This window comes from Melospiza melodia, chromosome 14 (genome assembly GCF_035770615.1).
Source record: "Melospiza melodia melodia isolate bMelMel2 chromosome 14, bMelMel2.pri, whole genome shotgun sequence".
NCBI lineage: Eukaryota > Metazoa > Chordata > Aves > Passeriformes > Passerellidae > Melospiza > Melospiza melodia.
In genome coordinates this window covers 12,170,870-12,196,109 of record NC_086207.1, presented here as the reverse complement: position 1 = coordinate 12,196,109, position 25,240 = coordinate 12,170,870, and the positions used below count along the sequence as shown (strand labels likewise).

At 40.8% G+C, this 25,240-nt stretch overlaps 1 protein-coding gene across 2 annotated transcripts; it reads right to left on the bottom strand.

The window, feature by feature from the left end:
* Window positions 1-673: 673 nt before the first annotated feature.
* SMAD5 (SMAD family member 5) lies at window positions 674-22,735 on the bottom strand. 2 transcript variants are annotated; one of them, XM_063168716.1, is made up of 7 exons: window positions 22,668-22,735; window positions 12,647-13,261; window positions 11,170-11,421; window positions 9,890-10,009; window positions 9,049-9,270; window positions 6,400-6,656; window positions 674-5,489 (listed from the first exon to the last, which is right to left on the bottom strand). In XM_063168716.1, exons 2-7 carry the CDS (start codon window positions 13,047-13,049, stop codon window positions 5,346-5,348), a joined length of 1,398 nt encoding a protein of 465 aa, XP_063024786.1. In that variant the 5' UTR covers window positions 13,050-13,261; window positions 22,668-22,735; the 3' UTR covers window positions 674-5,345. The 2 variants fall into 2 exon arrangements, with proteins under 2 accessions (XP_063024786.1, XP_063024787.1); XM_063168717.1 differs by having other exon boundaries at window positions 12,647-13,179; window positions 22,668-22,686.
* Between the last annotated feature and the right edge of the window lie 2,505 nt (window positions 22,736-25,240).

Below are 25,240 nucleotides of genomic sequence, written 5' to 3'. Positions count from 1 at the left end.
TTCAGTGTTTTTGTACTCATCCTGCCAAAAAAAGATTTAATATATGCACACCACTTTTCACCCTCTATTTCTGCAGTATCTTGGTAAGCAAGGGAAATGTTTTCTTCCCCTCAATCTTTAAAAAAGAAGCTAATATACAGTTCACTAAAGTTCTAAATGTACATTTTTACTGCAGCAGTACTGAGTTACAAGAGATATCTGAGCAGCCTTCAATTCACTGAAAGGTTCTTGGTCAGCAGTTCAAGCTCAACACATTCAGGCACAATGAGTTTCAAAATGTTATGGTTGGCCACAGTGGGAAAAAAACCCCAACCACCCCAAGTCAGCAGATTGCTGAGGTCTCACAGAAATACTTCAGTTGGTAGTACAAAAAACAGTTACATAAGTACTATCAAAATGATACCATTTTGGCTGGCTGCATTCTACAAGAATAAAGAACTCTTTAAAATGAAGTTAGGAAATAATTTAAGTCTCTGTTTCTGAGAGCACAGCAGCTTTCACATTACCAAAAAGCTACAGAAAAGAATTTTTAAAATGCCAGGATCACCTTTGTGTGAGGAGGAATAATATGGACATGGAGAAGTATCAGCAGCGAGTTACATGTGATAAATTAACCCTTGTAAACAAATAATTGAGACACAGAATTACAGAAAAAGGAAATCAGAAGAATCTGTGGGGTTTTTGTTTTGTTTATTGAAATATGAGCAGCAGTATGCAAAAATATCTTTAAAAACATAACATAGCAAAACCTAGTAATTTTAAAATTAACAAAATAAAAAGATGTTTAGAGTTAAATGAAAAAAACCTCATTGCTAGAACTGTGTTTTCTACAATGTAAACAAAAGCATAAAGGTTATGCTTGCAACAAACACAGAAGCAGGTTTATGGAGCAGCACAAGAAAGCAACATTATATTGTAATCTGATGGTTTGGTCTATTGATTTGAATTCAGAATGGGAAACCCTCCTCAACAGAAACTTCACAACTCCAGAAGAAAGTTAGTCACATGTTTGTCATTTGAAGCAAAACATTTAGAAAATGGTTTGGTTTTGTTTTTGGTTTTTGTTTGTTTCTTTGCCTTTCCAGAAACCATCACCAGCAACACTTTGAGCAAGTAAAACAATATCCTGAAAAAGTGACTATTTCAGACTAGTGAGGAAGTCTGACAGATTTCAATGTCCTCTAGAGTTATACTGCAAGAATCCAAGTTAATCTTACAACCAAGAATTGACAACTTTCACATTTTAATACTGTGGGGGAAAAAAAAATTCATTGCTTCAAGCAAAACTAAAAGAATTCCAACATTTTAAACAATTCTATCCTGAATTGTAACACCTGGGCTGTTTCATCATTCTTTTGCCTGTTGGGCTGTTCTGTCAGATTTGTCTCTCACTGGTCAGTTAGCTAGGTGGTTTTATTTTGGTCCTGTAGATTCTATAACCCAGTGTCAGCCCTTCATGCCTAATGCAGTTGATGAGTGTGGCACACAAGGCACTGCCTGGCTGCCAGCAAGGCCCAGGTGTGTAAGGAACCAGAGCCAAGCTGCTGCCTTATCTCAGGGGCTGTGACAGCACTGCCAGGAAAGCCTCCAGGATAAGCCTGCCCCAGGCTCTCTGCTGGTACTGCCAAAGCTGTCAACACTGCTGGGGCTGGTGCAAAGCAGGAAGAGGCCCAGAAAGAAGAAAATACACTACAAGAGCCAAATGAGTTTTTACAGAGGAGTAACACTCAGTCTAAGCTGGGCTACACTGGAAATGCTCCATGCACCACTCCCACACCACTGGCTGAGTCCATCTCCCCATCCCTCTCTCCAGACCAAGGGGTGATTTCTGCAGGGTGCTGTACACCAGGAGCAGCACTCCCTGCTCTGGTGACACTTTACACTGTTGGCACCAAACAACTTTCTATCCAATCTAGCCATGCACCCAGATCTGAATATTCTATCAGCAGCACAGATGAACAAAACAGGATTAGCAACACCATGAATCAGTAGCATAAAAAATCTGCTAACCAGAAAGCTCCCAAAAAGCCCTACTAGGAAAAAACACAGACAAGTCTGACTGGGTTTGCTCCTGCAAGCCTGCCCTGCCAAAACCAGCAGTCACAAGGATACCCCAGCACTGCAGCCATTGCAGTTCCAGAATATGCACACAAGCAGAAAAATGCCAGAGCACTTCAGTACTTAATGACAGCATCAGAAGTGGATTAACTGGATATTATTGCAGAAATTATGGTTCAGTGCATGGGTAGCCAATCTAACCACAATACTAGCACTAAACACCAGCTCTGGTTCACAGCACCCACTGCAGCACCCATTCTTGAGTCATTCAGTTGGCCACATAGAAGCATACAAGTGAACAGAAAGAAGCCAGGTGAAAAACATTTTGGATAAAGTAAAATCTTGTACCCACAACTGCAATCTTTCCTTAATTCAATGTGCCATGTCATTTATTACATAAGCTAGTCAAGAAATATAATATTCTGTAGTGTTAAATATACATATTCAGCAGCTTGACAAACGTCAGGCCCCAAGAAGAAAATAGAAGCAGGATCCTGTGGCCAACTGACTTGGCATCTTATTCAATCAAAAAAACTGTCTGTGGGCTGTAGCTCCAAAGAATGAAAGGGAAGAAACCAAAGCTAAGTGGCAGATAAATGTTACTCCCCTTCTCCTGAAGATGCACTCATCTGTTTTCAAACATACTTGAGAAACTGTTTAAAAAAACAAAACAAAACACAAAAAACCAAAACAGTAATACAGAAATTCCTGTACAAGAGAACATTAGGGTTCTGCAGAAGTGTTACAGTTTATTCCTTTAAGGCAATTCATAAAAAACATTTTAATGACACGTAAACAATTCTTATCCTCTAAGATCATTTGTTACTTAGGTACCATACGATGCACGATTTCCACATTTGAGGAGAAACTGTCGTTCAACAGAAGACACAAGAACTTGTTTAAAAAATAATTTTCTCAGGATTGCAGTAATTAACTGCAACACATCTTTTAATAAGTATTTGCATAATAGTTTTCAGCCTCTCCCCCAAACACTGAACCCTTTTCTGAAAAGGTGTTCAGGAAAGAGAAAAAGCAAGGTGAGTTTAAAAAATATAATAAGGTCTTTCTGCATGCAAAATTTTGTATATAATTCACTTCTAATTCTCTTAACATGTTTCTCTCAGCCTCTTTTTGATGATATAAAGGAGAGAAATATACATATGCTATGTAATTGATTTTAGTGTTCAGTACAGTGTTTAAATTCTCTACTTTGCCAAATGCAAACATCACTAAGTTCAACCAAGCTAAGTGCAAGGTCCTACACCTGGATCCAGCAATCCCAGACACAGCTACAGGCTGGGCAGAGAGCAGCCCTGCAGAGAATGACTGGGGGGTGATGGCTGCTGAAAAGCTCACCATGAGCTGGCACTGAGCACTCACAGCCCAGAAAACCACCAGAATCCTGGGCTGCATGCCAAGGACCTGGGCAGCAGCGGGAGGGAGGGCACTGCCCCCTCTGCTCTGCCCCTGTCAGACCCCACCTGCAGTGCTGAGCACAGCTCTGAGGCCCCCAGTGCAAGAAGGATGTGGTGGAACTCCTGGAGCAAGTCCTGAGGTCACAATTCTGGTAAAAGGACTGGAGCACTTCCCCTGCAAAGAGAGGCTGAAAAAGTTGGGGCTGTTCAGCCTGGAGAAAGAAGGTTGAGTGGAGAGCTCATGGGTACCTTCCAGCATCTGAAGGGGCTACAGGGCAGCTGGATAGGGACTCTTTGTCTACAACTGTAGTGACAGGACAAGGAGTAACAGGTCCAAACTGAAAGAGGGCAAACTTAGCTTAGACATACAGAAGAAATTCTTTACTGTGAGGCTGGTAAGGCACTGGCACAGGCTGCCCAGAGAGGCTGTGAATGCCCTCAGACCTGGCAGTGTTCAAAGCCAGGTTGGAGAAGGGCTGGAGCAGCCTGGTCTGGTGGGAGGCGTCCCTGCCCATGGAGAGGAGGGGTGGGACTGGGAGATCTTTAAGGTCCCTTCCAACCCTCAACATTCTGTGATTCTTTAGATGTGAGAGAGAAATTCCACTGTCATATTAACACAGTCCTTCAATCCCATAAAGATGCCAACCACAGCTACAAGTCTTCTGATTGAAGCCCTGCCATCAGGGACAGGATCAAGGGCACAGTTTTATGCAGGCTACAAAGAAGTGATTACTTTTGGTCATTACCAAGAGGTCTGAATTAAATTACATGATCTGGAAGTAAAAGCTTCTGCATTCAGTTACTCATTTGCTAAGCCACTCACAGTCTTCAAAGAGACTCAAACTCATACTTGAAAGTGAATTAAATACAGTGTAATCACTAATACTGCATAATGTCTACTGAGAGACTAAAAAGGCCTAACACAGATCAATTCCAGACAGGTAAAATAAACAGCTAGAACACCAAAAAGAAAACAAAAAACTTATTCCTTCCAAAAAGTAGTAAGCACTGCCATTTACAAATAGTAGTGTTTATGTTAAAATAGAGAAAGGTACCTAAAAAGAAATAGCCTTGGCAACCAAATCCAAACGGCATGAGTGTAAATCAAAGCAAAACAAGAATCACTACTCCAGAACTGTGCAGGATGTTTATCTTGGATCAATTACTACTTTAAATGGTGGTTAAAAGAGATATTACAAAACCAAAGTGGGAAAAGGCTAAGAACTGCTATTCTGCATTAATATACAATGTGTTTATGACAGCATTTTCCAATAGAAAATACAAGTGTTTTTACACCACTCCAATATTTGTAAAAAGTATATTTCATGTGTACATTAAGAAAAAATCACATTGTTCAATCTGAGGCAAATTAGCCATAATAAAGTCTAATTTTGCTTATGACAGATGTCAACCTTAAGATGTTAAAACACTAAGCTAAAAATATAGCTTGCAAGCTGGAGCTGCACATGTTCAAACAGTTTCATTAAAACACATTAAAAAAATCCCAAATTATGATATGTATTTATGTTCTGAAGTCAGTCTTCATTAATTCTTGTCCCTATAGGACAAAAAGGTCTTCCAGTTAAGACATTTGTCTGTTTAAGTTTTAAGGGGAAGAAGGGGAAAAGTGTTCTGAATTTTTCAATAGACTATTTTTTCCCTTAGGGCTCAACTGTCACTTAAGCATCACAAGAACAATTTGAAATGTAAAACTGATTAGCTATACACAATGGAATTGGTCACAAAGGGATCTAAAAAAAAAAAAGTTAAATCATAAGATCCATTCTCCATATAGCTCACAGTATCCACTGGAAGTTTCTCTAGAATTAGAATAAGTTCACTAAAAATAAGGCTGAAGGTGGAATTGCAGCACTATGAAACAGATGAGATGGGATTAAGAGGAGAACCCATTTGTGTAAGTACTTTATCCAGCCACTGGAGGGGCCCATGAAGATGAATTTCTATCCAGCACGGGGTGCTCGTGACATCCTGCCGGTGATATTCAGCTCCCCAGCCCTGCAAAATGAACAAAAGGGTACTGAGCAATTTGAGGACATGCTTGTCTTTTAAAATATCTACCAACAAGAAACAGGAAATCATGATCTCAAGATACTTCTCTGAAGGTAATTGTCAATCTAGTCACACTGATCTAAAGGAACAAACCCGAGGCTGGGAAGGAGCAGGAGGGAAGCTGCACCGGGAAGCCTCAGTCATGTCTTGCATGCTACAGCCTCCTGTGGAGCTCCTGAGGATGACTCCTGGCCATGGCCACATCTCTCTTCCCTTTCACCCCCCTGCTCCCTCTCCTCCACACTCTCAAACTCAGCAGTATTTGTCATAACTGACAAAACCAATGAGACATCTTTTGGACAAGATGCAAACAAAACACCTGGAAAGCCCAAGTTTGGACTCCACACTAAACCTGAGACAGACAACATCTTGATTAAACGATGCTCAGGAAACACTCCTGTGACAATAACAGCACCTTGACTTCAGGAAATCAAACCATGTCTTTTTTACATATCCAGGGATTTTTTTAAACTAATAATCAATTTGAAAAAGCTGAAAATTTTCTTCAATAATTTTGCTCCTTTCTACTCCCATTCTTTTAGTGGACTTGTTATTCATTTTACTCCTTTAAATTTAGACCATGAACTTAAATCTCCTTTAACAAAATTACAGCAACCATAATGAATAAATTCCTGTCCTGAATACTAAAGTAACTGAATACACAGCCAACATTCAATATAGAATCTGTGCTTTTCCCTTCTTGCATTGATTTCCTTCTTCCTCAGTTAATCACTTTAAATATACTTATAATTGAAAAGAACCCCATCAGGCCAGAACAGCTTTGCCACAGTGCTAATGGAATTATTGCTAAATACCCAAACCCACAATAAACTTAAATACTCTCAGAATAATTTACCTTTACAAAACTCATTCGAATGGTGCACATTTTGGTGAGCTCATAGACTGCTTCAAATCCATGATTGACAGACTGAGCTAGAAGCTGAGCAAACTCCTGATTGTTAAAAATCTTCAGGCTGCATCCACTGGGAATCTTGCATACAGTTGTTGGATGAAAGCCATGGTGGTAGTTGCAGTTCCTGCTCTGTACAAAAATGCTGCTATCACTTAAACACTCAGCATAGACTTCTCCACCAACATAGTAGAGATGAACTCCTTGAAAACAAAGATAAGAACATTTCAAATTACTTTGTTGTCTCTGATTTCGAGGTAGTTATCTTAAATTCTATTTTATTGGGGGGAAAAAAGAATAAATTTCTGCCTGAGGAGGTTTTCAGGAAAGCTTTTGCTTGCATTATAACACACTGTCTCATTTCAACACAGCAGGCTCATGAAACACCAGCCACTAGATGTCCTTCTCTCATCAATTACAGAATAGAATGAAAAAAAATTACTGCCACATTTCAGTTGTTATTTCAAGCTATTTTTCTAGAGAATTTATATGAATTTATTATTAAAACCCCAGTTTTATACACCTGGCAGCTTCTGCCAGTGCCAAGCAGAACAGAAATAGGTGTGTCTTGGGAGAAGGGTCAGTGATGGGACATGAATGAGAAAGAATATCCACAGTCTGCTCTGATTTTCAGTACATTTTATCAAGCTGAAGGACAGGTAAGTCCAACTAGCTGCTCCACTTAATTACCATCAGGGTTTACACACCTTAACATCAACAAAGCACACAGATCTATCATATCTGCCTGTGTTCAGCTATGCACATGTTTTGAAGTCTATACAATATTATTATTGGCTAAAAATTAATATACAAAAGCTGCCCATCCCATCAGCATCCAAACTCAGGTGCTCCCTGCTGCTTCACTGAGACACCTGCCTTCCCTCCCCTATCCCAGTTTTCCAAGCTTTGTTTAAGTCTTCCCTGCAATACCCTGAGAATGCACTAAGGACCATCCCGTGATGTGCCAGAGGAGGCTGCAGCAAGTCAACAGATCAAGTTAATCTTTCAGACAGCAGCCACTGCTGTGAGCAGTGCTAGAGCCACTTGGGACTAAGGTAGCAGGGAGGTTGCAGAGAACTGTTGGCTTCAACAACTGCAAGCAGCTGTCACAGAATCTGGGGTGGGCAAGACTGCATTTCCACAACACAACCCTATTTATTTAAAAAGACAGTGACCACTACTTGCCAGCTACAGTAAAAAACTTTAGCACACAGGATTGGGCGGCTCTAAGGAGGCAAAACTTCAAGACCTTTCAAGCAAAAGCCTTAAATAAACAGTATTTTATCTTTAAATAACCTTAATTGTTGTCAGAAGAGTCACCATAAAGCAAAGCTTAAGTTCAATGATTATTATTAGAGATGCAGCCATTTTAAAGCTCATTACTATTCTACAATATGATGATGGGTCCTGGTTACACTTCTGACCTTAGGCAGATGCACAAGATTTCTCTGCCAATACCACTAAAAGGGGTGAGCCAAAACAAAAGAGCCTCACAAACCACCCACGCCCCACAAATCACTTGCTCGCCTTTATAATATTATTTTATTTATAAATTTTTTTTGGACAACTGCATCACAGGGCCAAATTTCCAACAGACACAAACAGAACTTCTGGTCTCCAAATTATCTGCAAAATTTTGTCATATTTATAGTTATTTCTAATTAAAAGATTGTTATGGGAAAGGATGAACTTTCATCAATCAAAACTCAAGACCAACTTTACCAAATGTGCTTAGGTGGTAAAAAGGCTTCTAAACATGTGCAAGAGAAACAGGGCTCTCTTCTCAGGACTGAGTTAATCACAAAAAAAAATTTCAGAAAAAGTGTTCTACAATTTAAGATAATCCAGGCACATTCCATCAAAGATGAAAACAGTGCATCTCTATGTACTATCAGCCAAAACAGTACAGGAAAACTAGAAGATCTTGCAAAACCTGCTGTCTCCAGGAATCCCTCCCACACACATCCACGCCCCATGGATTCACTCAGACAAATGAGCCCTTGCAGTTTTGCATTAGCACTTCAAAGTCCTGCTGCCAACTCACCAAGATATTTGAACATACTGTAGACAGAAGGTAATATCTTACAACAACAAAACAAAAAAAAAAAATCTTTGACATACTGCAAAGGTGTATGCAGAATTTAAGAAGTAGATATAATGTGGAGTATCATGGCATATCCTGTTATGTTTCTTGGTGCTGAAACACAGACTACTACATTTATCCTAACAAGCAAGCCCCAATGGCAATCTAGTTTGGTAAGGAAGGGGTAATATTTAGTCTTTTTAATTAATGACAAAGAAAAATACATGCAATTCCTGACTAATTAGAATCAAACCATGCCTAAGTTGTTTTCTGATACTGGAGAGGTAGATAACGTATCACATCTCAGATTACCTCTAGCATTTTCATCTGAGAATTATCACTGCTGCAGTGTAGAGAAATAAAACCAAGGACTTGGTTCATAAGACAAACTCAGCTTTACCTCTGCAATAAAACAAACCCAGCTTTACCTCTGCCTTAAGACAAACCCAGCTTTATCTCTGCCATAAGACAAACCCAGCTTTACCTCTGCCATAAGACAAACCCAGCTTTACCTTTGCCAATGTGCCGCCGAGTGTTCTCGATCGTTGAGTTGCGATTAACGTTGGAGAGCAAACCTAAGCAGAACCTGTTCTTGTTATTGGAGGGATCTGTAAAGCCATCTACTAAGACACTTGTGGAAGATGCATGGAAAGCCTCCCCAACACGGTTATTTAACTCATAATACACAATGGAACACCAGTGTTTGGGTTCTTCATAGGCAACGGGCTGAACATCTGAAAAGCAAATGGAAGGAACAGTTTAGGGAAGAGTTAAAACTACAACTGTCAAGCAGACCTTCCAAAACATCAAGCTAAGTAAAATCTGAGTAAACAATTATGATGGGCAAGAAGTGTCCTGATTATAACCTTAAAGATTTTGACCTTTGTGCATTTTAGCTGGCCTGTTGATTTTACTGTTTTTTCCAATTCTAATCCTGATATTAAACAAAAACAACCTTACACGTACACACACAGAACAGACTATGTGACAGCAGGTAAAACATAACTCTTCTGCCCACTTTTAAAAAATCTGTTATAACTGGTATTAACTCAATTTTCAGAGCCTTTGTGCAAATGTTATTTCAGCAACAGGCAAACGTAGCAGAAAAGAAATGAACAAAAACTCACTGTAAGCAATATTATGCACCTGAAACTTTGAAAGGAAAAGATGAAAATAAAAAGAAGCAATTTAAGTTTATTTCTCAATTATGTCTCTTACAGCCCCAGTTTGCCTAGGAGGACTGCTTCCATCTACCAGCAAGATTTACTGGCCCATCTGAAGTTATTAATTCAGTTTGGTCAGGAGTTGCAAGGCACCAAACTATGTAATTTTACACCAGACTATACAACTTACCTCTGGTAGATATATTTGGCATGATCTGAGGGATCATTGTATTGCTTGTGTCCATAGACTGTGAATTATCCTGCCCCATTTGTTCATCAGGGGGCATATATGCAGGAGGTGGAGTATCAGCTACAAACATGAAAAAAATAAGAATAAATTTCAACAATTTAGAGTATTTATTTATACATTCTACAGTTGTAAACATACAAAAATATTCCCAAACAAGATGTTAAAAAATTTAGCCTCATTTTCAAAGAAATCTGAACACAGCCATCTGTCTTTACAGTAAACTCCTGCAATAGCTGAAATTTCACCTATGGAACCAATAACAAGATTGGAAACTTGAAAAAAAATAAGACATGCTCATTTTTCTTTCTTTCTTTAATACCTGCACTCCTGCATTTGGGCTTGATGACTCTGTTTCCCCGTTTTTGTCACACCAACATGAACTTTCTTGCCTACCCTCTTCTCAGTGTTCAAAAACAAAGCAGTAGAAGAAGTAACTATTTGCTTAGTGTAACAAAGGCCTAGAAGAGTTTGGGGGATTTGCTGCTCCTGCAGGCTGAATTTATGACAGAGGTGTGGATCTGTTTTCTTCCATCAGCACAGCACTCAGTGTGGCAACACCCCACTGTGCCCCATAAATGCATCCACCCCAGTGATCCCAGTACTTGGCCAACACAGATACTCTCTGACTGGGACACTTCTGGGGAACTGAGCAACCAGATTAAAAAGATTAGGCCACTGAGCTAGTGGAAAAATAAAGTCTTTACTAAATTCCTGGCTGTATAAACCACACCAATAATCAGACAGAATCAGTAAGATTTCTTTCCTTTGTCCCTATCAATTGTTTTTTCTGTATTTTTCAACTCAGTTAAACAGATTCAGTTTAATCCAACTTGTTCCCAACAAAAATGGTACTTTTTTCCAGTTACACACCATGTTTTACATGTTTTTATTCAGTGAAAGACATCAGTAAACTTCCTGTTCAGCGTCCTGTATTTGCTCTCTTTTCATTGCTAGTTCTTCTTCTAAAATATGGATTAGTTAATCTGTAGTGAAGCTGTGCAAAAAAACCTCACCAGTATTACATCCATGACAAAAAGCAGTTGGAAAAATAAAACTGTAACAATTAACTCTGACCAGTGACAAAACTAGGAAATAAACCCCTTAAAATACAAAAGAAAAAGCCATTTAAGGCAAACATCATGAATTCCTGAGGTCACGGGTCACAACAACATGTGACATTTCGGTGATTTTTACTGACCTGCCATTCAGGCTGCACTCACCTGGCAGCTGAAAGGGACTGGATGGGCCAGAGCTGGCTGGGGAGCTCGGGTAAGTGCTGCTGGCTGGAGAAGGGGGGTAGGGGCTGTTTGGTGAGATGGAGAATGGAGTGCTGTTGGGCTGCTGGAAGGAGTCCGGAAACGTCGCGTTGTGAGGCATGTGCGGCTCGTTGTGGCTCAGGTTCCTGAACTGAACTAGCAGGCTGTGCTGGGGGTTGAATTCACTATGTCTAGGCACTAGCACTGGAGGTAGAACTGCAAAAAACAAACAAATCCCAAATGCATTTAGGTTAAAACCTGAGATATAAGGTAAGAGATACAAATATTCTGCTCATCGTGATAATTTCAACTCTAGCTGGGGTGGAAAGAGGAGGAGGGGATGAATCTGGCATGCCTTTGCCCCATCCTCTCTCCTTTATTTTTTACATCATTCTTAATGAAAGATTCAAACTTTACTCTTGCAAGAATCACAAAAAAACACACACATTCCACACAACTCGAAGATGACCTTTTTAAAAAAAATAATAAACCAAACCAGGCTACATGTGGCACACACTGAAACACTGATGCAGAAGTGCAAAACTTACATCTGCACACGTTAGCAAATCCGAGAAAATGAGAATACAGTCTCTATTACTACAGTCAAACTATACAGTTACATATTGTCCTTTCCACTGATGAGAAACAAAATCTGCACTGCCATATATTTTAACTTCGGCACTGCTGGAGTCTGGAATTTCAGTGCTGCAGCAGTGCACTTGAGCACTACAATCAATGCAGTAGTTACAACCACTTTGGGGAGCAAGGGAAGCAACTCCTCACCACACTGTCCAGAGCAACATTCTTCATCTCTCCCACTGCAATCCCAATCCTCCTCACCTTTCCCACAGCACATTTAAAGAGCAGGCTCTCCTTACCTGACACACACCTTTCTCTAACTGATCACATCTCCTGCTTCTATTCATCTCTGCTATCTCCTAACTGGAAGTCATGTGGGGAACTCTACCACCCTAGAATTTTATTAATTTTATTTTTCATCTCCTCAGTTCATGTCACACATTGATTAAATAGCAAGCTCCTGAAAGGCAGCCACCTTTCAAGGACTGAGATTTTGAAACAAGTTTCTCCAGTTGCAAGGACTGAGATTTTGAAACAAGTTTCTCAAAGAAAGTGAATCTGAAAGTACACATCTCTGTTTTCTATTTCACAACAAAGGAGAAGTTTGCTACTAACTTTAAGAAGTCTGTGAGTAAAAGGTGATTAATTCCAAAGAAAACAGTTCAGACCATTAGTACAGAATGGACCACACACCTCCCCAAAACCCCGCCAGTAATGTGCACTTTCAACATTCCTCTCCCAAACTGCCTCACACCACTTTCAATTGGTTGTACAGCACCAGAGGAGGAGGAGGATGAAGTGAATAGTTAAGTGGTTACCAAAGATTCTGTTCAGCTTTTCAGACAGTAACTTTCAAACGTACCTGGGCTCTCCACCCTCTTGTAGTGGTATGGATTGATGCAGACTTCCTTTTGCTTGGATCCAAAAGGAAATTCACAAATATCCAAGGGCTTCAGCTCGTGGTGGCTCTGCAGATCCGGCCAGCGCCACACGCGGCAGTAGATGACGTGGGGAAGGCCCTTCCTGTGAGACACCTGCAGCCGTCCATCCAAGGAGCGGGGGATTGTAACGCACTTGCTGGGCTGCCCTGGGCTGCTCAAGGCTTTCTCCAGTTCTTCCATAGCACCCTTTTTCTTTTTCAGCTTTTTTACCAAAGCATCAACAGCTTTTTCTGCCCATTTTTCCTCTTCATCTCCTTGTTTCCAGCCCAACAGACGCTTTACAGCTGGGCTAGTAAAGGAGAACAAACTGGCCATTGACGTCATTTGACACAAGTCTTCAAAAAGTTTGTTGGGTTTTGTCTGTTGGGTTTTTTGTTAACTAATTTGTTTTTTTCCAAATAAATGTCAGTTTACACCCAAAGCACTTATTGCAGCTGATGAGCCGTATTATTTCCTGGAGGATGACAAATGAACATAGAGATGTCAGTGATGAAGCCTTCACATCAAAAACGATGATGGATTCCTCCAATTTAGTTCTAGTAAAAAGATAATTGAACAAGGAATTAGTAAACAAGTAAAGGCTGTGGTAAATAGAACAAAAGGCATATATGAGAAGAGTTCCTGTTTCAACCCTAGTATTGCACCTGATTCTGTTTCAAAACAAAATCCCAGCAGTACTATGTACACTTAAAAAAAGTGATCAGTCCCCAAAGCTTGCACTGCTGATTAGTGGGAAAAGGGACCATCAAGGGATGATGGTCAGTGGGGACAGCACAGTTCCCATTAACACTCCTTAAATTGATTACTTTCTCTCAGAAGATAGGCCTGAGGACTATGCTTTAAAAATAGCAATATATCCCTGTCATGGTGCTGTGTTAAAAGACTAAATTTGCTATGAACAGGGAAGAGGCAGGCTGGAACCACCAGTTCCAAGGCCAATACTGCATGGAAATACTCAGCTTTTCAAACGGATCTTTATTTACAAAAAGGAAAAAAAAACTCTAAAGCATCTGCTTTTTCTTGAGCTCTAATTAGTCACCCCATGTTTCTGAGAATATGAAAAGAAATTGGGAAGAAACTGCAGACAAAGAAAACAAAGCACAATTAAAAGAAAACCCAGTAAAAAGCACAAACCAAACCTTCTCCAGCCACCCAGAGAGGTGGTCAACCTTTTTTTAGCTGTAGCTAATTTTATGCTGCACTTCCTTATATCTTTTAAGAAGAGTATTTGAAGAGCTGGATATTTTTAGCCTTGGCAAAAAAAAAAAAAAAATTTGTTTTCTTCTCCCCAGAAAAAAGAAGGGGGGAAAAGACATGGTGAAGTAAGCATTAGAAATGTGACCTTTACTACAAAGTGCCTCGGAAAGGAGAAGAGCAGAACAACTGGCTCATGAATGGTGTTTTAACACTCACCAGCCCTAATGCAAATCCTCCCCCCAGCAATTTAAGGAGTACCGATGACAAGAGGAAATGATGTGCTGTGGCAACGAACTGATAAGAACTTGTAAAATCCCTTGTGAATACTAAATAAGCAAGTATAGACAATGAGCAGCTGGCAAAAAGCAAGAGCAGAGCTAAGAGAAAGGATGTCAATAACAAAAGATGCTTCCTCTCTTGCTACAGAGACTGCCAAACAACATTGTCTCTCCACTTTTGATAAACCACGGTGAATTAGAACACCTACCCCAGCCCAAGACACCAAATCTGCACATAAGAGAAAAAGGGGGTGGGGGGAGCAAAATGTTAAATATCTCTGTGCTGGTTCTCTTAGATTGCTACCTTTAATCACGAAGATCTTTTTTCCTCCCATCTTTGATAAACTAAAAGCCTGATAAGGCTTTTTAAGTGTCTGGGCACATTTACAGGCTCACTCAGGCACTTGGGCAGATCCTTCTATGTAACAAAACCATGTGCTAAGCACCAGCAGCCAAAGCTACAGCAAACATCCCCAGGCAAGGCATTCATGTCCCAAGTGTAACCATCCTATATTTTCTATTATGGAGTTAGAGGGTGAGGAAAGCAGGGAACAACCCAAGGACACCTGGTGTTTCTTTACAGGAAAAAAAATCCATTTATTTCATGTAGTAGCTTAATCCCATTGGTACTTCTTTGATTATTCAACTTTGTTTCAGTAATATGGGAAAAAAAATTGGAAAAGCAAAACAGACAGTAAAACTGTTTGGAGGTCTTTCTTCCTAGAGCTCTCACAAAAAAACAAAATGGGGGAAAAAAAAAGAGAATAGAAGTTTCCCACTCCTTCAGTAACTCCCTAGAAGAAGGTCTTGAGAAAAAAACTAAAGGAAAAAACTCAAATAATTACGTATCACCTGCTTTCTTCAGAAATATCACCATGTCTGCACTTTCAGACTAATTTAGATCCCTTGGACTATTCCACATGAGAATCTTTGCACCCTTCAAAGTAACAGGAAATACATAAAGGGAAATAAACTTGGCCAGGAACTCAGACTGAATTTTTTCTTTTACTGAGGATAAAAGTTTACTGTTTCAAAAAGTAAAAGCTGTTTATAGTTGCAACTAACTTACTTTCAAGCCTCGCATACATTCAATAGCTGCAAGATCAGCAACTGCTCACACCCCTAGAAAAGGAAATGAACCCACCTAGAAGCTCAGACCAGAGACAATTAAAATGTTCTATTTTTGCTTTCAGCTATGCTTTCAAAGAATCTTACACATCATCAAGGCAGAAAATGCATTGGAAATTGCTCTAGTTAAGCTGAACTCAAAGGAGATCTTAACAAACATCCCCTGATCTATCCCATTACAGGAGCCCCATCTGTATTAAGAAACCAAATTTAAAGACCTACAATTCTATGCTATGATCATGTAAAATTTCATTTTGTTTTTTATTATTTTGAACATAATGGATAGACTAGGAAAGATACTTTGTTTTATACAATTCCAACATAATTTACCCACAAACACACTCATGGAATAAACAAGCTCACTAAAAGGAAAGGAAGTTGGAACAGTTCTACTAAGATGATATTTTACAGTAATTTGTATTTGAAGAGCAAGTGGCAATGGAATTATGATAAATGACTGTCCTAAAAACTATCATTTTAGAAATAATCTGCTCACAGTAAGTAACATAATTAACTCTAAAAACTTTACATTTGAGGCCCATAACAAAAGCAAAGCCTGGTAAAACAAGTATTTCAGAAGCATCAGAACAGATCAAACTGTTCTGATCAACAGATTTGATCAAAACTGCTTCAACTTCTTCAAAAAAAGTTTCCACATACATGCTTGTAACTATAACCACTGAAAAATGAAACTGTTGAAGTCCTTAATATCATCCACTGTAACTCCATTTTGGCCACTTATGAGGCTTTAAAGACTCTTCATTAGAAGTGTATTTGAACCTGATCAAGAAAATCAAGGCCAAGAAAGAAAATGCAACAAAATACTAATAGGGTTTGAGAAGTAAAAAATGACACTGAATTTATCCCATTGCACACCTGCCCAAAGCTCATTCTGGATGGCAAAACACTGAAGGTTTACAGCTTTTGCCTTTCTTAAGAAAACAAGGCAGAGTTAAAAAGGTTCATGAATCATGAGCTGGCTTCATGAGCTATTTAAGGCCACAAAGTTGTAGGTTCAGGTATTTAAGTAGAAACCAAATATTTCCATGTAGAGATTGCAATTCATGCAGGGTTTTTAGATTTCTGAATGTGTGGCATAAACCACATTGAGAACATTTACTTGCATTTGCTGTAATTTCAGCATCTAATCTGTGAAAAGTTTCTAAGTAATCCTGACATCTGCCAGGAACAGCTTCCCCAGATCATCTGTACTTACAATCAATTTCTTCTGAGGTTTAAAAGCCCAGGTTATGAGCTGTGATTGCAGTACCACAGAGCATCACTGAGCTTTGAATACAGAAACAAACGCTTTAAAAAGTCACGTTTTCATTCAGTGGTGCACAAATTACTCTTATTGCTGCACCTCTAGACACAGCTGGTAACAACTTTCATGGGGAAAAAAGCTTGCTTAAATTTCCTTAAGAGGCAGAGGGTCTATTATGCATTACCTTCTTTTATTAAATAACTTTTCAGCTGAATTACAAGAGAATATCAACTGAAAACCACACTGTTACATTAAAAAAGCTACAAACACTTTTAGGAGTGAGTGTAATGAATTACATGGAGTAGCATGAGGGGGCTTTTAAAGGGCAAGTATAAAAGGAAGCAATCGTTGTATCAAAATTAGAGTTTGGGGCATGCATTATTTATACTTTAAAAGTTCTTGTTAATGACTACAGCAAATGGAAGGAAACTAGTTGGGTGAACAGCTCCATTGTTTGAACCCCCTCCTTAATACTTCATCCAGCCAGATATAAACCAAGTTGGCCAACAACAGAACCTATATTTTATTTAAGCAGATGGGAGAACTCTACCACCTTCAAAAATACTGAGCAACTTGACTTCCCTTTATCAATTCTTGTGAAATTTCCTTAGCCTACTCCATCAAACTGGCAAGTTCAGTAGGTCCATTTGATGCCATACCAAGGAATCTCCTGGCTAAAAGGACCTGAGAAAGAGTCACTGCAGAACAGAAAATAACATTAAATATGGTGAACCTATTTTCATGAGATGCATTTTGTATGTAATGTATTCTCCAATTGATTCCAAACTAATTTCCCAGCTGCAAAATCTAGGTTTGAAGTACCATTAACCAAGCAAACCATCATCCCAAACAGCAGGGCACTGAATGATGCTTTCACATGCACAAGAATAAAATGGGTAAAACCATTTTAAAATGGGTAAAACCAATGACCCTCATCCCTTCCTACAACCAGCACTAAGGCTGTGTTCAAATGTTCAAGGACTATTCTCTTCCCACTCATTTACTTGTTTGCAAATTCAGGAAGCCTCCTGCAGCATCATACCCAATGTGAAACAAGGAACTTCACTGCTGATGATTAGAAGCTGTTTTGAGGCTCAACTTCATACAATAAACAAAGCACCACTTATAAGCAGCAGCACAACTGGGAATTCCTTAAAGCTGCTGCAGATCTGCAGTTAAAGCTGTTCTGCAGTCAGCCCTTGTGCTCAACTTTATTGCCCTTCAAACTCAGAAATGCTCGAGTATTTTGACTCCATACACACATTAACATACATATTCATACAGAAGGCTCAGAAACTCAACTGCAGTGGTGTATTATAGTGTGTTATGCTATATACACAGATCAATACCTTCTTTAAAACTACAACCTCACACATCATTTCACTTGGTTTTATTAAAATCCTTCTTTCCTTATAAATTTCCTGACAGGAACTGTGCAGGATTGTGCTTGAGTTTTACTATCATTTTCCCAAGCTCACGTTGTAGCCCAGCACACAGTCCCACGCAATGGCACATATTAAGTCTTGTCTTTAAACCAAACACAGGAGAAATGTTAGTTCCAGTTTCTCCATACACATCAAGCACAGAACAAATCCTAAGATGACACTGTGGTTAAAAACTTGTTCAATGAACTTGAAGGGCTTGCATCTTTCAAACCATTGCCAAAGCCTCTCCACAGAAAAGATTTCTCTTCAATTACCCTGTGCAACATCTCAGCCACAAGGAGTACCACCAATGAAAAAACTTCTTTTGCCTCTTGTGTCCATAAGTTTAAGTAAAAGATGAAAGAGCTTTTATAAATTATATCAAAAAGGAACTTGTGGTATTTTCATGAGAACTGGCATCCAGCTGACCAAAATCTACGGTAAGTGCTTCTACCCTAGCACTTGATTTCTTGCTTCAAGCATGCCTTGTAAGGCAAAATAATCTAACTGATAATATATGTAAACAAGAGGAGAAAAGAACTATCTGGTATCTTCAAAACTTTTACTAACCGTGACTGCCCTGCAAACAGAAAAATCTACTGACAATTGCTGACAGGGCTGTCTCACACAATACTTTTGCTTTTAATTTCCACATCTGTACACCATCTAACACAGCTTAAAAAAAAAGCTGAAGCATTTAGCTCTGTCAGCTGAGAAGTATTTAACCAGTACTCTCTTATAAAAAACCTAACAAACTCTGAGGCCAAGCACAAGCAGCAAGTAACACAATGTACGTGGAAGATTTAACTCAGCAAAGTGATGCTTCTGCTTCTTCCTAAACTTTTCTCAAAAAACAGTAGCAGTGATAATGATTTATACCACAAAAGAGGTCCAGGCAAAGAGATCACTAAGAGAGCTCCACTGCGTTTCCAAAGCATCCTCATTTCCATCTGATGTCAGTAAAAGCTCAGAAAAATTATAATTGAAGAACAGAATTTGTTCTGCATCATGGCAAAATACGAATTTAACTCTGATGCAGGGGAAGGGAGAGGGAGGGAGAAAACACCAAAACTTGCAATGCCTAAATTGGTCTATTTCTCTAAGCATCCACATTTACAACAAAAAAATCCAATGCTCCCATGCCCCTGGTCTCTGCAGCTGCACTAATTACTGAGCAATTAGCTTATGCAGAAATACTGAAAACTATAATTTCCATCTTAGAACCAAAACCTGTCTTCCTTAAGTGTTTTATCAGAACTGTACATTTTCTCACTTTTCTGTTTCAGCTAACTGGCACTTTCCAGCAGAAGCATTATGCTGGAAAATACCACCATCAACAGCAGACAGCCCTGAAACTGCCTCCTCTTTTTAAGGTTATTTAAGATCTACTCTAACCAAAGCAGATAACTACAACTTACAATCCATTTCTTAATTAAAATTCCAGAGAAAAGCACTGCTACATTTCACTACATGAAAACAAAGGCCTATGCCTCCACTGGTAGGTTGGACATGGACAAGCAAGTGGGTGATTAGGAATGACCTCAGTACTACACTTGGAAACAAAAATGGGAAAATAAAGGGCATCTTGTGCTTTTCACAAACCCTAAAGTATGCTAAAAAATTAACAAGCTGGACAAAGCCTTCTAAAAATGTAAATGCTCACGTGCAAGACCTTCATTAGAGACCAAGATTCTAAATACTATGAGTTGGCAACAGAAAGTATAACCTGGAAAATGGGCCAGCCAAAAAGCTTTAAAAGAAGACAAAAAATAAAGATGTATATGTGTGTGTGTGTGTATACACTTCATTCCAACTGAATTGCATTAAGCCTGTGACAAGTTTACAAAAGCTACAGGATTGGAGGGAACACTGACAATAGTAATTCAGCAAGTTTTTTTTTTTCCCCTCACACAGAATGAATGAATGGCAAAGTATTCTAAATTTGTCAGTTTGTGACATCCACTGACCCAGAATTCAGAGACACTACTTCATAGTTGGTGTATCAGTAGCAGGGACTCTGACAAAGATCCTCTGTCGAGGATGACAGTGCTGGCAGCACAACCTTGGTGGTAGGTCAGTGGGGAGAGGGACTTGGCAGGCAGCGCCCTGCACCGCGCCAACCCACGCTGGTCAAGCGCGCCCCAGTGCCAGCCAAACTCCTCTGCGTGGTCACAGGAGCACGGCTAAAAAGGCTTCCAGAAAACAGGGCAGGAACCTGCACTGTGACTAATGATAACGGCAAAAGTGTTAAATTACTGCTCAGCTTGCTTTTAATGAGCTGCTTATCGTTAGCCGTGAAGATATCTCAAGTGCACTCAGCTCGCACAAGAACAAATCTTCTCATTTTGAACACGAGCTCCTTACCTGTTATTAAAAAAAAATCAGGAAAGATCTTTAAAGAAATATTAACAGATTAAAATAAAATTCATTCCACCAAATCTAAGAGAGACATTTGAAGAAACTCGTACTTAAATTAAAAAACCCAAACAAACATGAGTATAACCAGCAAGGCCTTAACTGGAAGGAAGGGAAGACACAGGATTGCACAGAATTGCCACTGGAGTATTTCTGCAGGTATGTAATTCAGCCAAGAGCAACAAAAGAGTCCCTAGCACCTTCCTTAGACACCTATAAAGAAAATAGAGGACAGTTTTCTGCAATTAAGTATGTCCTCCAAAGCATTAAAGATCACAATATAATTTGTAAAGAACTTTCAAATAAGCCCAAAAAGTTCCTTAATTGAGCATGAGCATTCCATCTTGGGAGACATTTTTTTCCAGCTCAAATAATATTCTGTGATCATAAAAACTCTGCACAGATCACCGACTCCAGGTGCAAGATTAACAATCTGACTTCCAACAAGTACAAAATAGTACAGGGTCAAAAATTACAGTTGTTCCTTCAAGTTCCATTAGAGGTTAAAACTACAAACCTCAAAAAAACCCAAAAAACCACCCACCACAGCTGTACTCAGCAGCACACCCTGTTGTGATCGTTTGTCACCAATAGAAAGAAATGAGGAAACCTCTCTTCCTTCTTTTCCATTTGTCAGCCCCATCATGATTGTCCATCTGGGCTTCCACCTGGAAAGTCCTCTTCAGAAAAAGAGAAAATTCCTATCTCACGTGTATGCCCTCCACATTTGAAAGGAAAAGAAAGGTTTGTAAAAGGTAGGTATCCCAGTAAGCACGTGGTTTCTTGGGGTTTTATTTTGCAGAAATAAGTGGCATTAGTCACTTAGCTGCAATTTCAAGGCCAAGTGAACAAAATTATAATATCAGAGGTAAAAGTAAACCACTATCAAACGGTAGGGATTAAGACATTAAATCCAACACAGACAGGGCACTCTCAAAAGTTACAACACACTAATTATGAAACATCTTCAATTAAGTTATTTGCTGCTTCTATTAACTTCCACTACCACTAGCTGCCAACTTCATAAAGCATTACAGGTTTTGATGAGCACAGGCACATGCCTGCAAGTGTTTGCACCTTTTTCTTTACTCCAGTCAAACTGTGATTCCTCAGAGGACCAGGAAGACATTCTGAGCAGAACTTCTGTAACTGACACACGCAATGAACTACGCTCATTTCAGTTTTCATTCTTTTTTAAGCCACCCATGGAAGGCTAATTATCTGAAATTAACGAAGGAATGAAAACAGCATGAGATTTCATCTAAACCCATCATACACTGACAATCTAATTTCCCGTGACAGACAAAACTTTGCTGATGCAAATTCTGACAGTTATTCCTTGGAGGTTTTGTTACAGCAGTGAGCCCAAGTGATTCACTGCATGGAATTTCTAAATCCCTACCTATTCTACCAAGAGACTCAACAACCATTATTGAACCTATTCAATAATACATTCAACACTACTGCTGAATCAGTTCTTCCCTATCTCACTTTCCTGCGAAATATCACTCAATCACCTTAAGGTCACATTAGAAACCCCACAACTGGAACAAAGCACAGATCATTTGATTTCCAGTCTCGTGCTTTTAACCGCAAGAGCATATTTCCTCTATTAAATTTACAACCCGCAGAAGACAAAAATTGCCATTCTAAATCACCGAAGCTGTGCATCTGTTGTCAGGCAGCTGTCAGGGCTACACGAGAAGAAGGCCAAGGTGGACAAGTGTGAGTTTGTGATCGCTGTGTGTGTGTGTTTGTGATCGCTCTGTGTGTGTGTGAGCCCGCACATCGCCTCCCGCCTCTTCACCACCGCCTGCAAACGTGTTTGTTGCTCTCCCCTCGCTCGCCCAGGCCTGACTCCAGTTAAGAGAGTCCTCGAATCCTCCCCCAAAAAACAAAAAACCCGGAAAAACACAAACAACAAAAATAAGACACAACCCTCTGGAGCCTCTGCCGAGCCCGGCGGTGCCCGCTCCTGTACCGGCACCACGCGTGTCCGAGCAGCCCCGCGGGCGGCCCCGCGCTCTCCTCTCCCTCCCGGGGCTGCTCCTTCCCCCGCAGGCCGCTCCCCGTGCCCTCCCGCCCCGCTGTAATCCCCGGTGTCACCGCGGGCCCGCCCGAGGCCTCGGCCCCGTCTCCCCCAGCTCTCCCACGGCCGCCCGGAACCCGACTCGCAGCGCCGCGACCCCGCGGCCCGCAACCTGCCCGCCCCAACCATCCCGCCGCCCCGACCCACCCGGCGCGGAGCAGGCGGCCTCCCCGGGGCGGGTGTCCGTGAGGCGCCGGCTGGGCCGCGGCCGCCGCTGCTGCTGCAGCGAAACTTTGCCGGGGGAGGCGGCGGGACGGGAGCGGCGGCGGGGCCGGCGGGGCCAGCGCCGGGACCCGGATGTGCGCGGGGCGGGGCCGCGCGCGCGCCACGGCGGCGGCGGGAGGAAGCGGGAAAAGGGCCGGGCCCGGCCCGGGTGCGTGTGGGAAGGGGCCCTGTGGGGAATTGGCCCCGCGCTGTGAAAAGTAGCGAAATAAATGTAAATAATGAATCAGTGAATAAGTGTGCGGGGTTCGGTGAACAGAAAGTAACGTGCCGCGTAACGGAGCGGTACAAAAGGCCCCGAAGGTCTCGCTGCGATGGCGGGCGCTGCTGGGGCCGAGGGCCGGCGCTCTCCCGCAGTGCCGTGCGCTGCTGCCCTGGGCACCGGGGCTGTCCTCACAGAGCCACCGGCTCACCTGGGCTGCAAAAGAGCTTCTTCAGCCCAACCTCTGACCAGCACCGCCGTGCCAACCAGACCATGGCACTGAGGGACACGCTCAGTCTGTCCTGAAACACTTCAGGAACAGAAGTTCCACCTCCCTTGGAGCCCCCTGCAATATCTGAGCACCGTTTCTGTGAAGAAATTCCTCCTGATGCCCAAGCTGAACCTCCCCTGGTGCAGCTTAAGACTGTGTCTTCTTGTCTTGTCACTGCCCAGGAGCAGAGCCCGGCTCCTACCTGGCTACAACTTCCTTTCAAGGTGGTGTAAAGAGTGGCATGGTCCCCCCAGCCTCATCACTGAGTGTTAGCCACAATGTCCTGAGGCAGTTGAGGTCCTTCAGGGGGCTGTGTCTCTGAGTAAATTACTAAAATACCCAGTGAAGCTTCAAGAAAATGTGTCAGCGGTGTTCAGGATGGCACTAGAAAGGATTTCACAGATGAAGATTTTCCTGCTGTGTATAATGTCACTATGGGACAGACTCTTGCTGTCCTCATTGTGTGACATGGAAGTGAGCACTGCTGCCTCGAAGCTGCTTTTGGACTGCACCGAAGAAAAATTCAGAGAGTTATTGGGCCAAAACCACGTCCAGTGCAGCACAGCAATGTCTGACCTTGGTTAAGCATACTGCAGGCACAAGTGTTTCTTGTCATTTTTAACTGAGTGAATTATTAGATATGAGGGTATTTTAAGGAAGAATGAGCAATGAGTGCAAGGCTGACCCACACTCAACTCTGCTCTTCAGGACCAGGTGGAACCATTCAGCACAAACTATTGTTGAAGTCTGAACTCCAATGACTTTGAAAAATTTAACTTTATATGGGAAACAGGAATGTCCACAATTAGAGGAAAGTATTTCACACTTCACTCACTTCACAACACAAAGGCTGCTTTCCTCAGGCTGATCATGACCAGCTTCAGACATACTACTGAACCAAGCTAAATCCTTGTCTGATAACTACAGAAATTCCTATGGAAGAGTTTCTTCCTATGGTCAAAAAAATTGTGTAGGAACAGATTTATGTGGCAAACCCATTATTTGTTCATAAATTTGTGCGCCTGTTACAGAACATGTAACTACAGTTAGAAATCTGGCTTGCCAATTGTATCTGGCATGCCAACTGAATCTTGCTATCAGATTCCTTTTGGAAAAAACATAGAAGCATGCAAATATAATTGAAAGTGATCCTATATACATATAAAAATACATATATAATTAAGTTACAAAGAAGCCACATGAAACTCTGTGTTTTATTTGTGTAACTTAAAGGTAAAACATCTACCAAAAAGTAAAAAGAAATCAAGAAAAAGCAATGTAAAGTTCATAGAAATAGGGAAAAATATCAAATGAGCTGAGCTGAAATTTCGATTTCACGCATATTTGATCTTTGAAGAAATTTTCTTCTGGTTCAAAACTACATGACTCTTGGATGTAAACAGAAGTTCTTAAGAAGTCAATTAATAGCCCAACAGGATATGTCTACTAAAGTTCACGGCAGCAGTGAAGGAGCAAGGCTTTGGTGTAATTTAGTCCCAGAACAGAGCTAACCTTTGGGGACTCCTCTGTATCTCTGCACCAGCAATTGTTCTGCTTTGGCCAGGCAGTCCAAAATATGGGACAAAAAATAAAACAATAACTGTTGGCCTTTTTCCAAATCTTTTGTGTAACTTAATTAATAAACCAAGTAACAAACAACAAATTGGCAGCAGGCATTTTAGGTGTTGTTCATGTGCCAACCATCATGTCTCTGGAAAACAATATGTTCTCCTCTGTTGAGGAGTTACAAAACACTTGTGTAGTGCTGGGTGAATCTACATCACAGAGCTCCAGTGCACTTCCTGCTGTGGAGGTTTCAGGGCTCCAGGGATGAGGGAAGCTGAAGGTGTGCATGCAAGAGTGTGGGGAAGACAAGGAGAACTCTAAGATTTCCAAAATTAAGTTTTCCTAAAAATTCTCTATTTAAAACTACAGGCAATTGAGACATGTCTGCCTGCAGCACACCCTTTTCAGAAAACAGTGATTTTGAAGCACAATGCAGAGACTATTTTGAAGTGTGATAGC

What these genes read in the sequence shown, in the direction of transcription:
- SMAD5 (XM_063168716.1), bottom strand. Translation starts at nt 13,049, where the DNA reads ATGACGTCAATGGCCAGTTTGTTCTCCTTTACTAGCCCAGCTGTAAAG. An exon ending in CAAGAGGGTGGAGAGCCCAG is followed by an intron (nt 11,422 to 12,646) that starts GTACGTTTGAAA and finishes TGTTTTTTGCAG; the next exon opens with TTCTACCTCCAGTGCTAGTG. An exon ending in CAGTCCCTTTCAGCTGCCAG is followed by an intron (nt 10,010 to 11,169) that starts GTGAGTGCAGCC and finishes TCATGTTTGTAG; the next exon opens with CTGATACTCCACCTCCTGCA.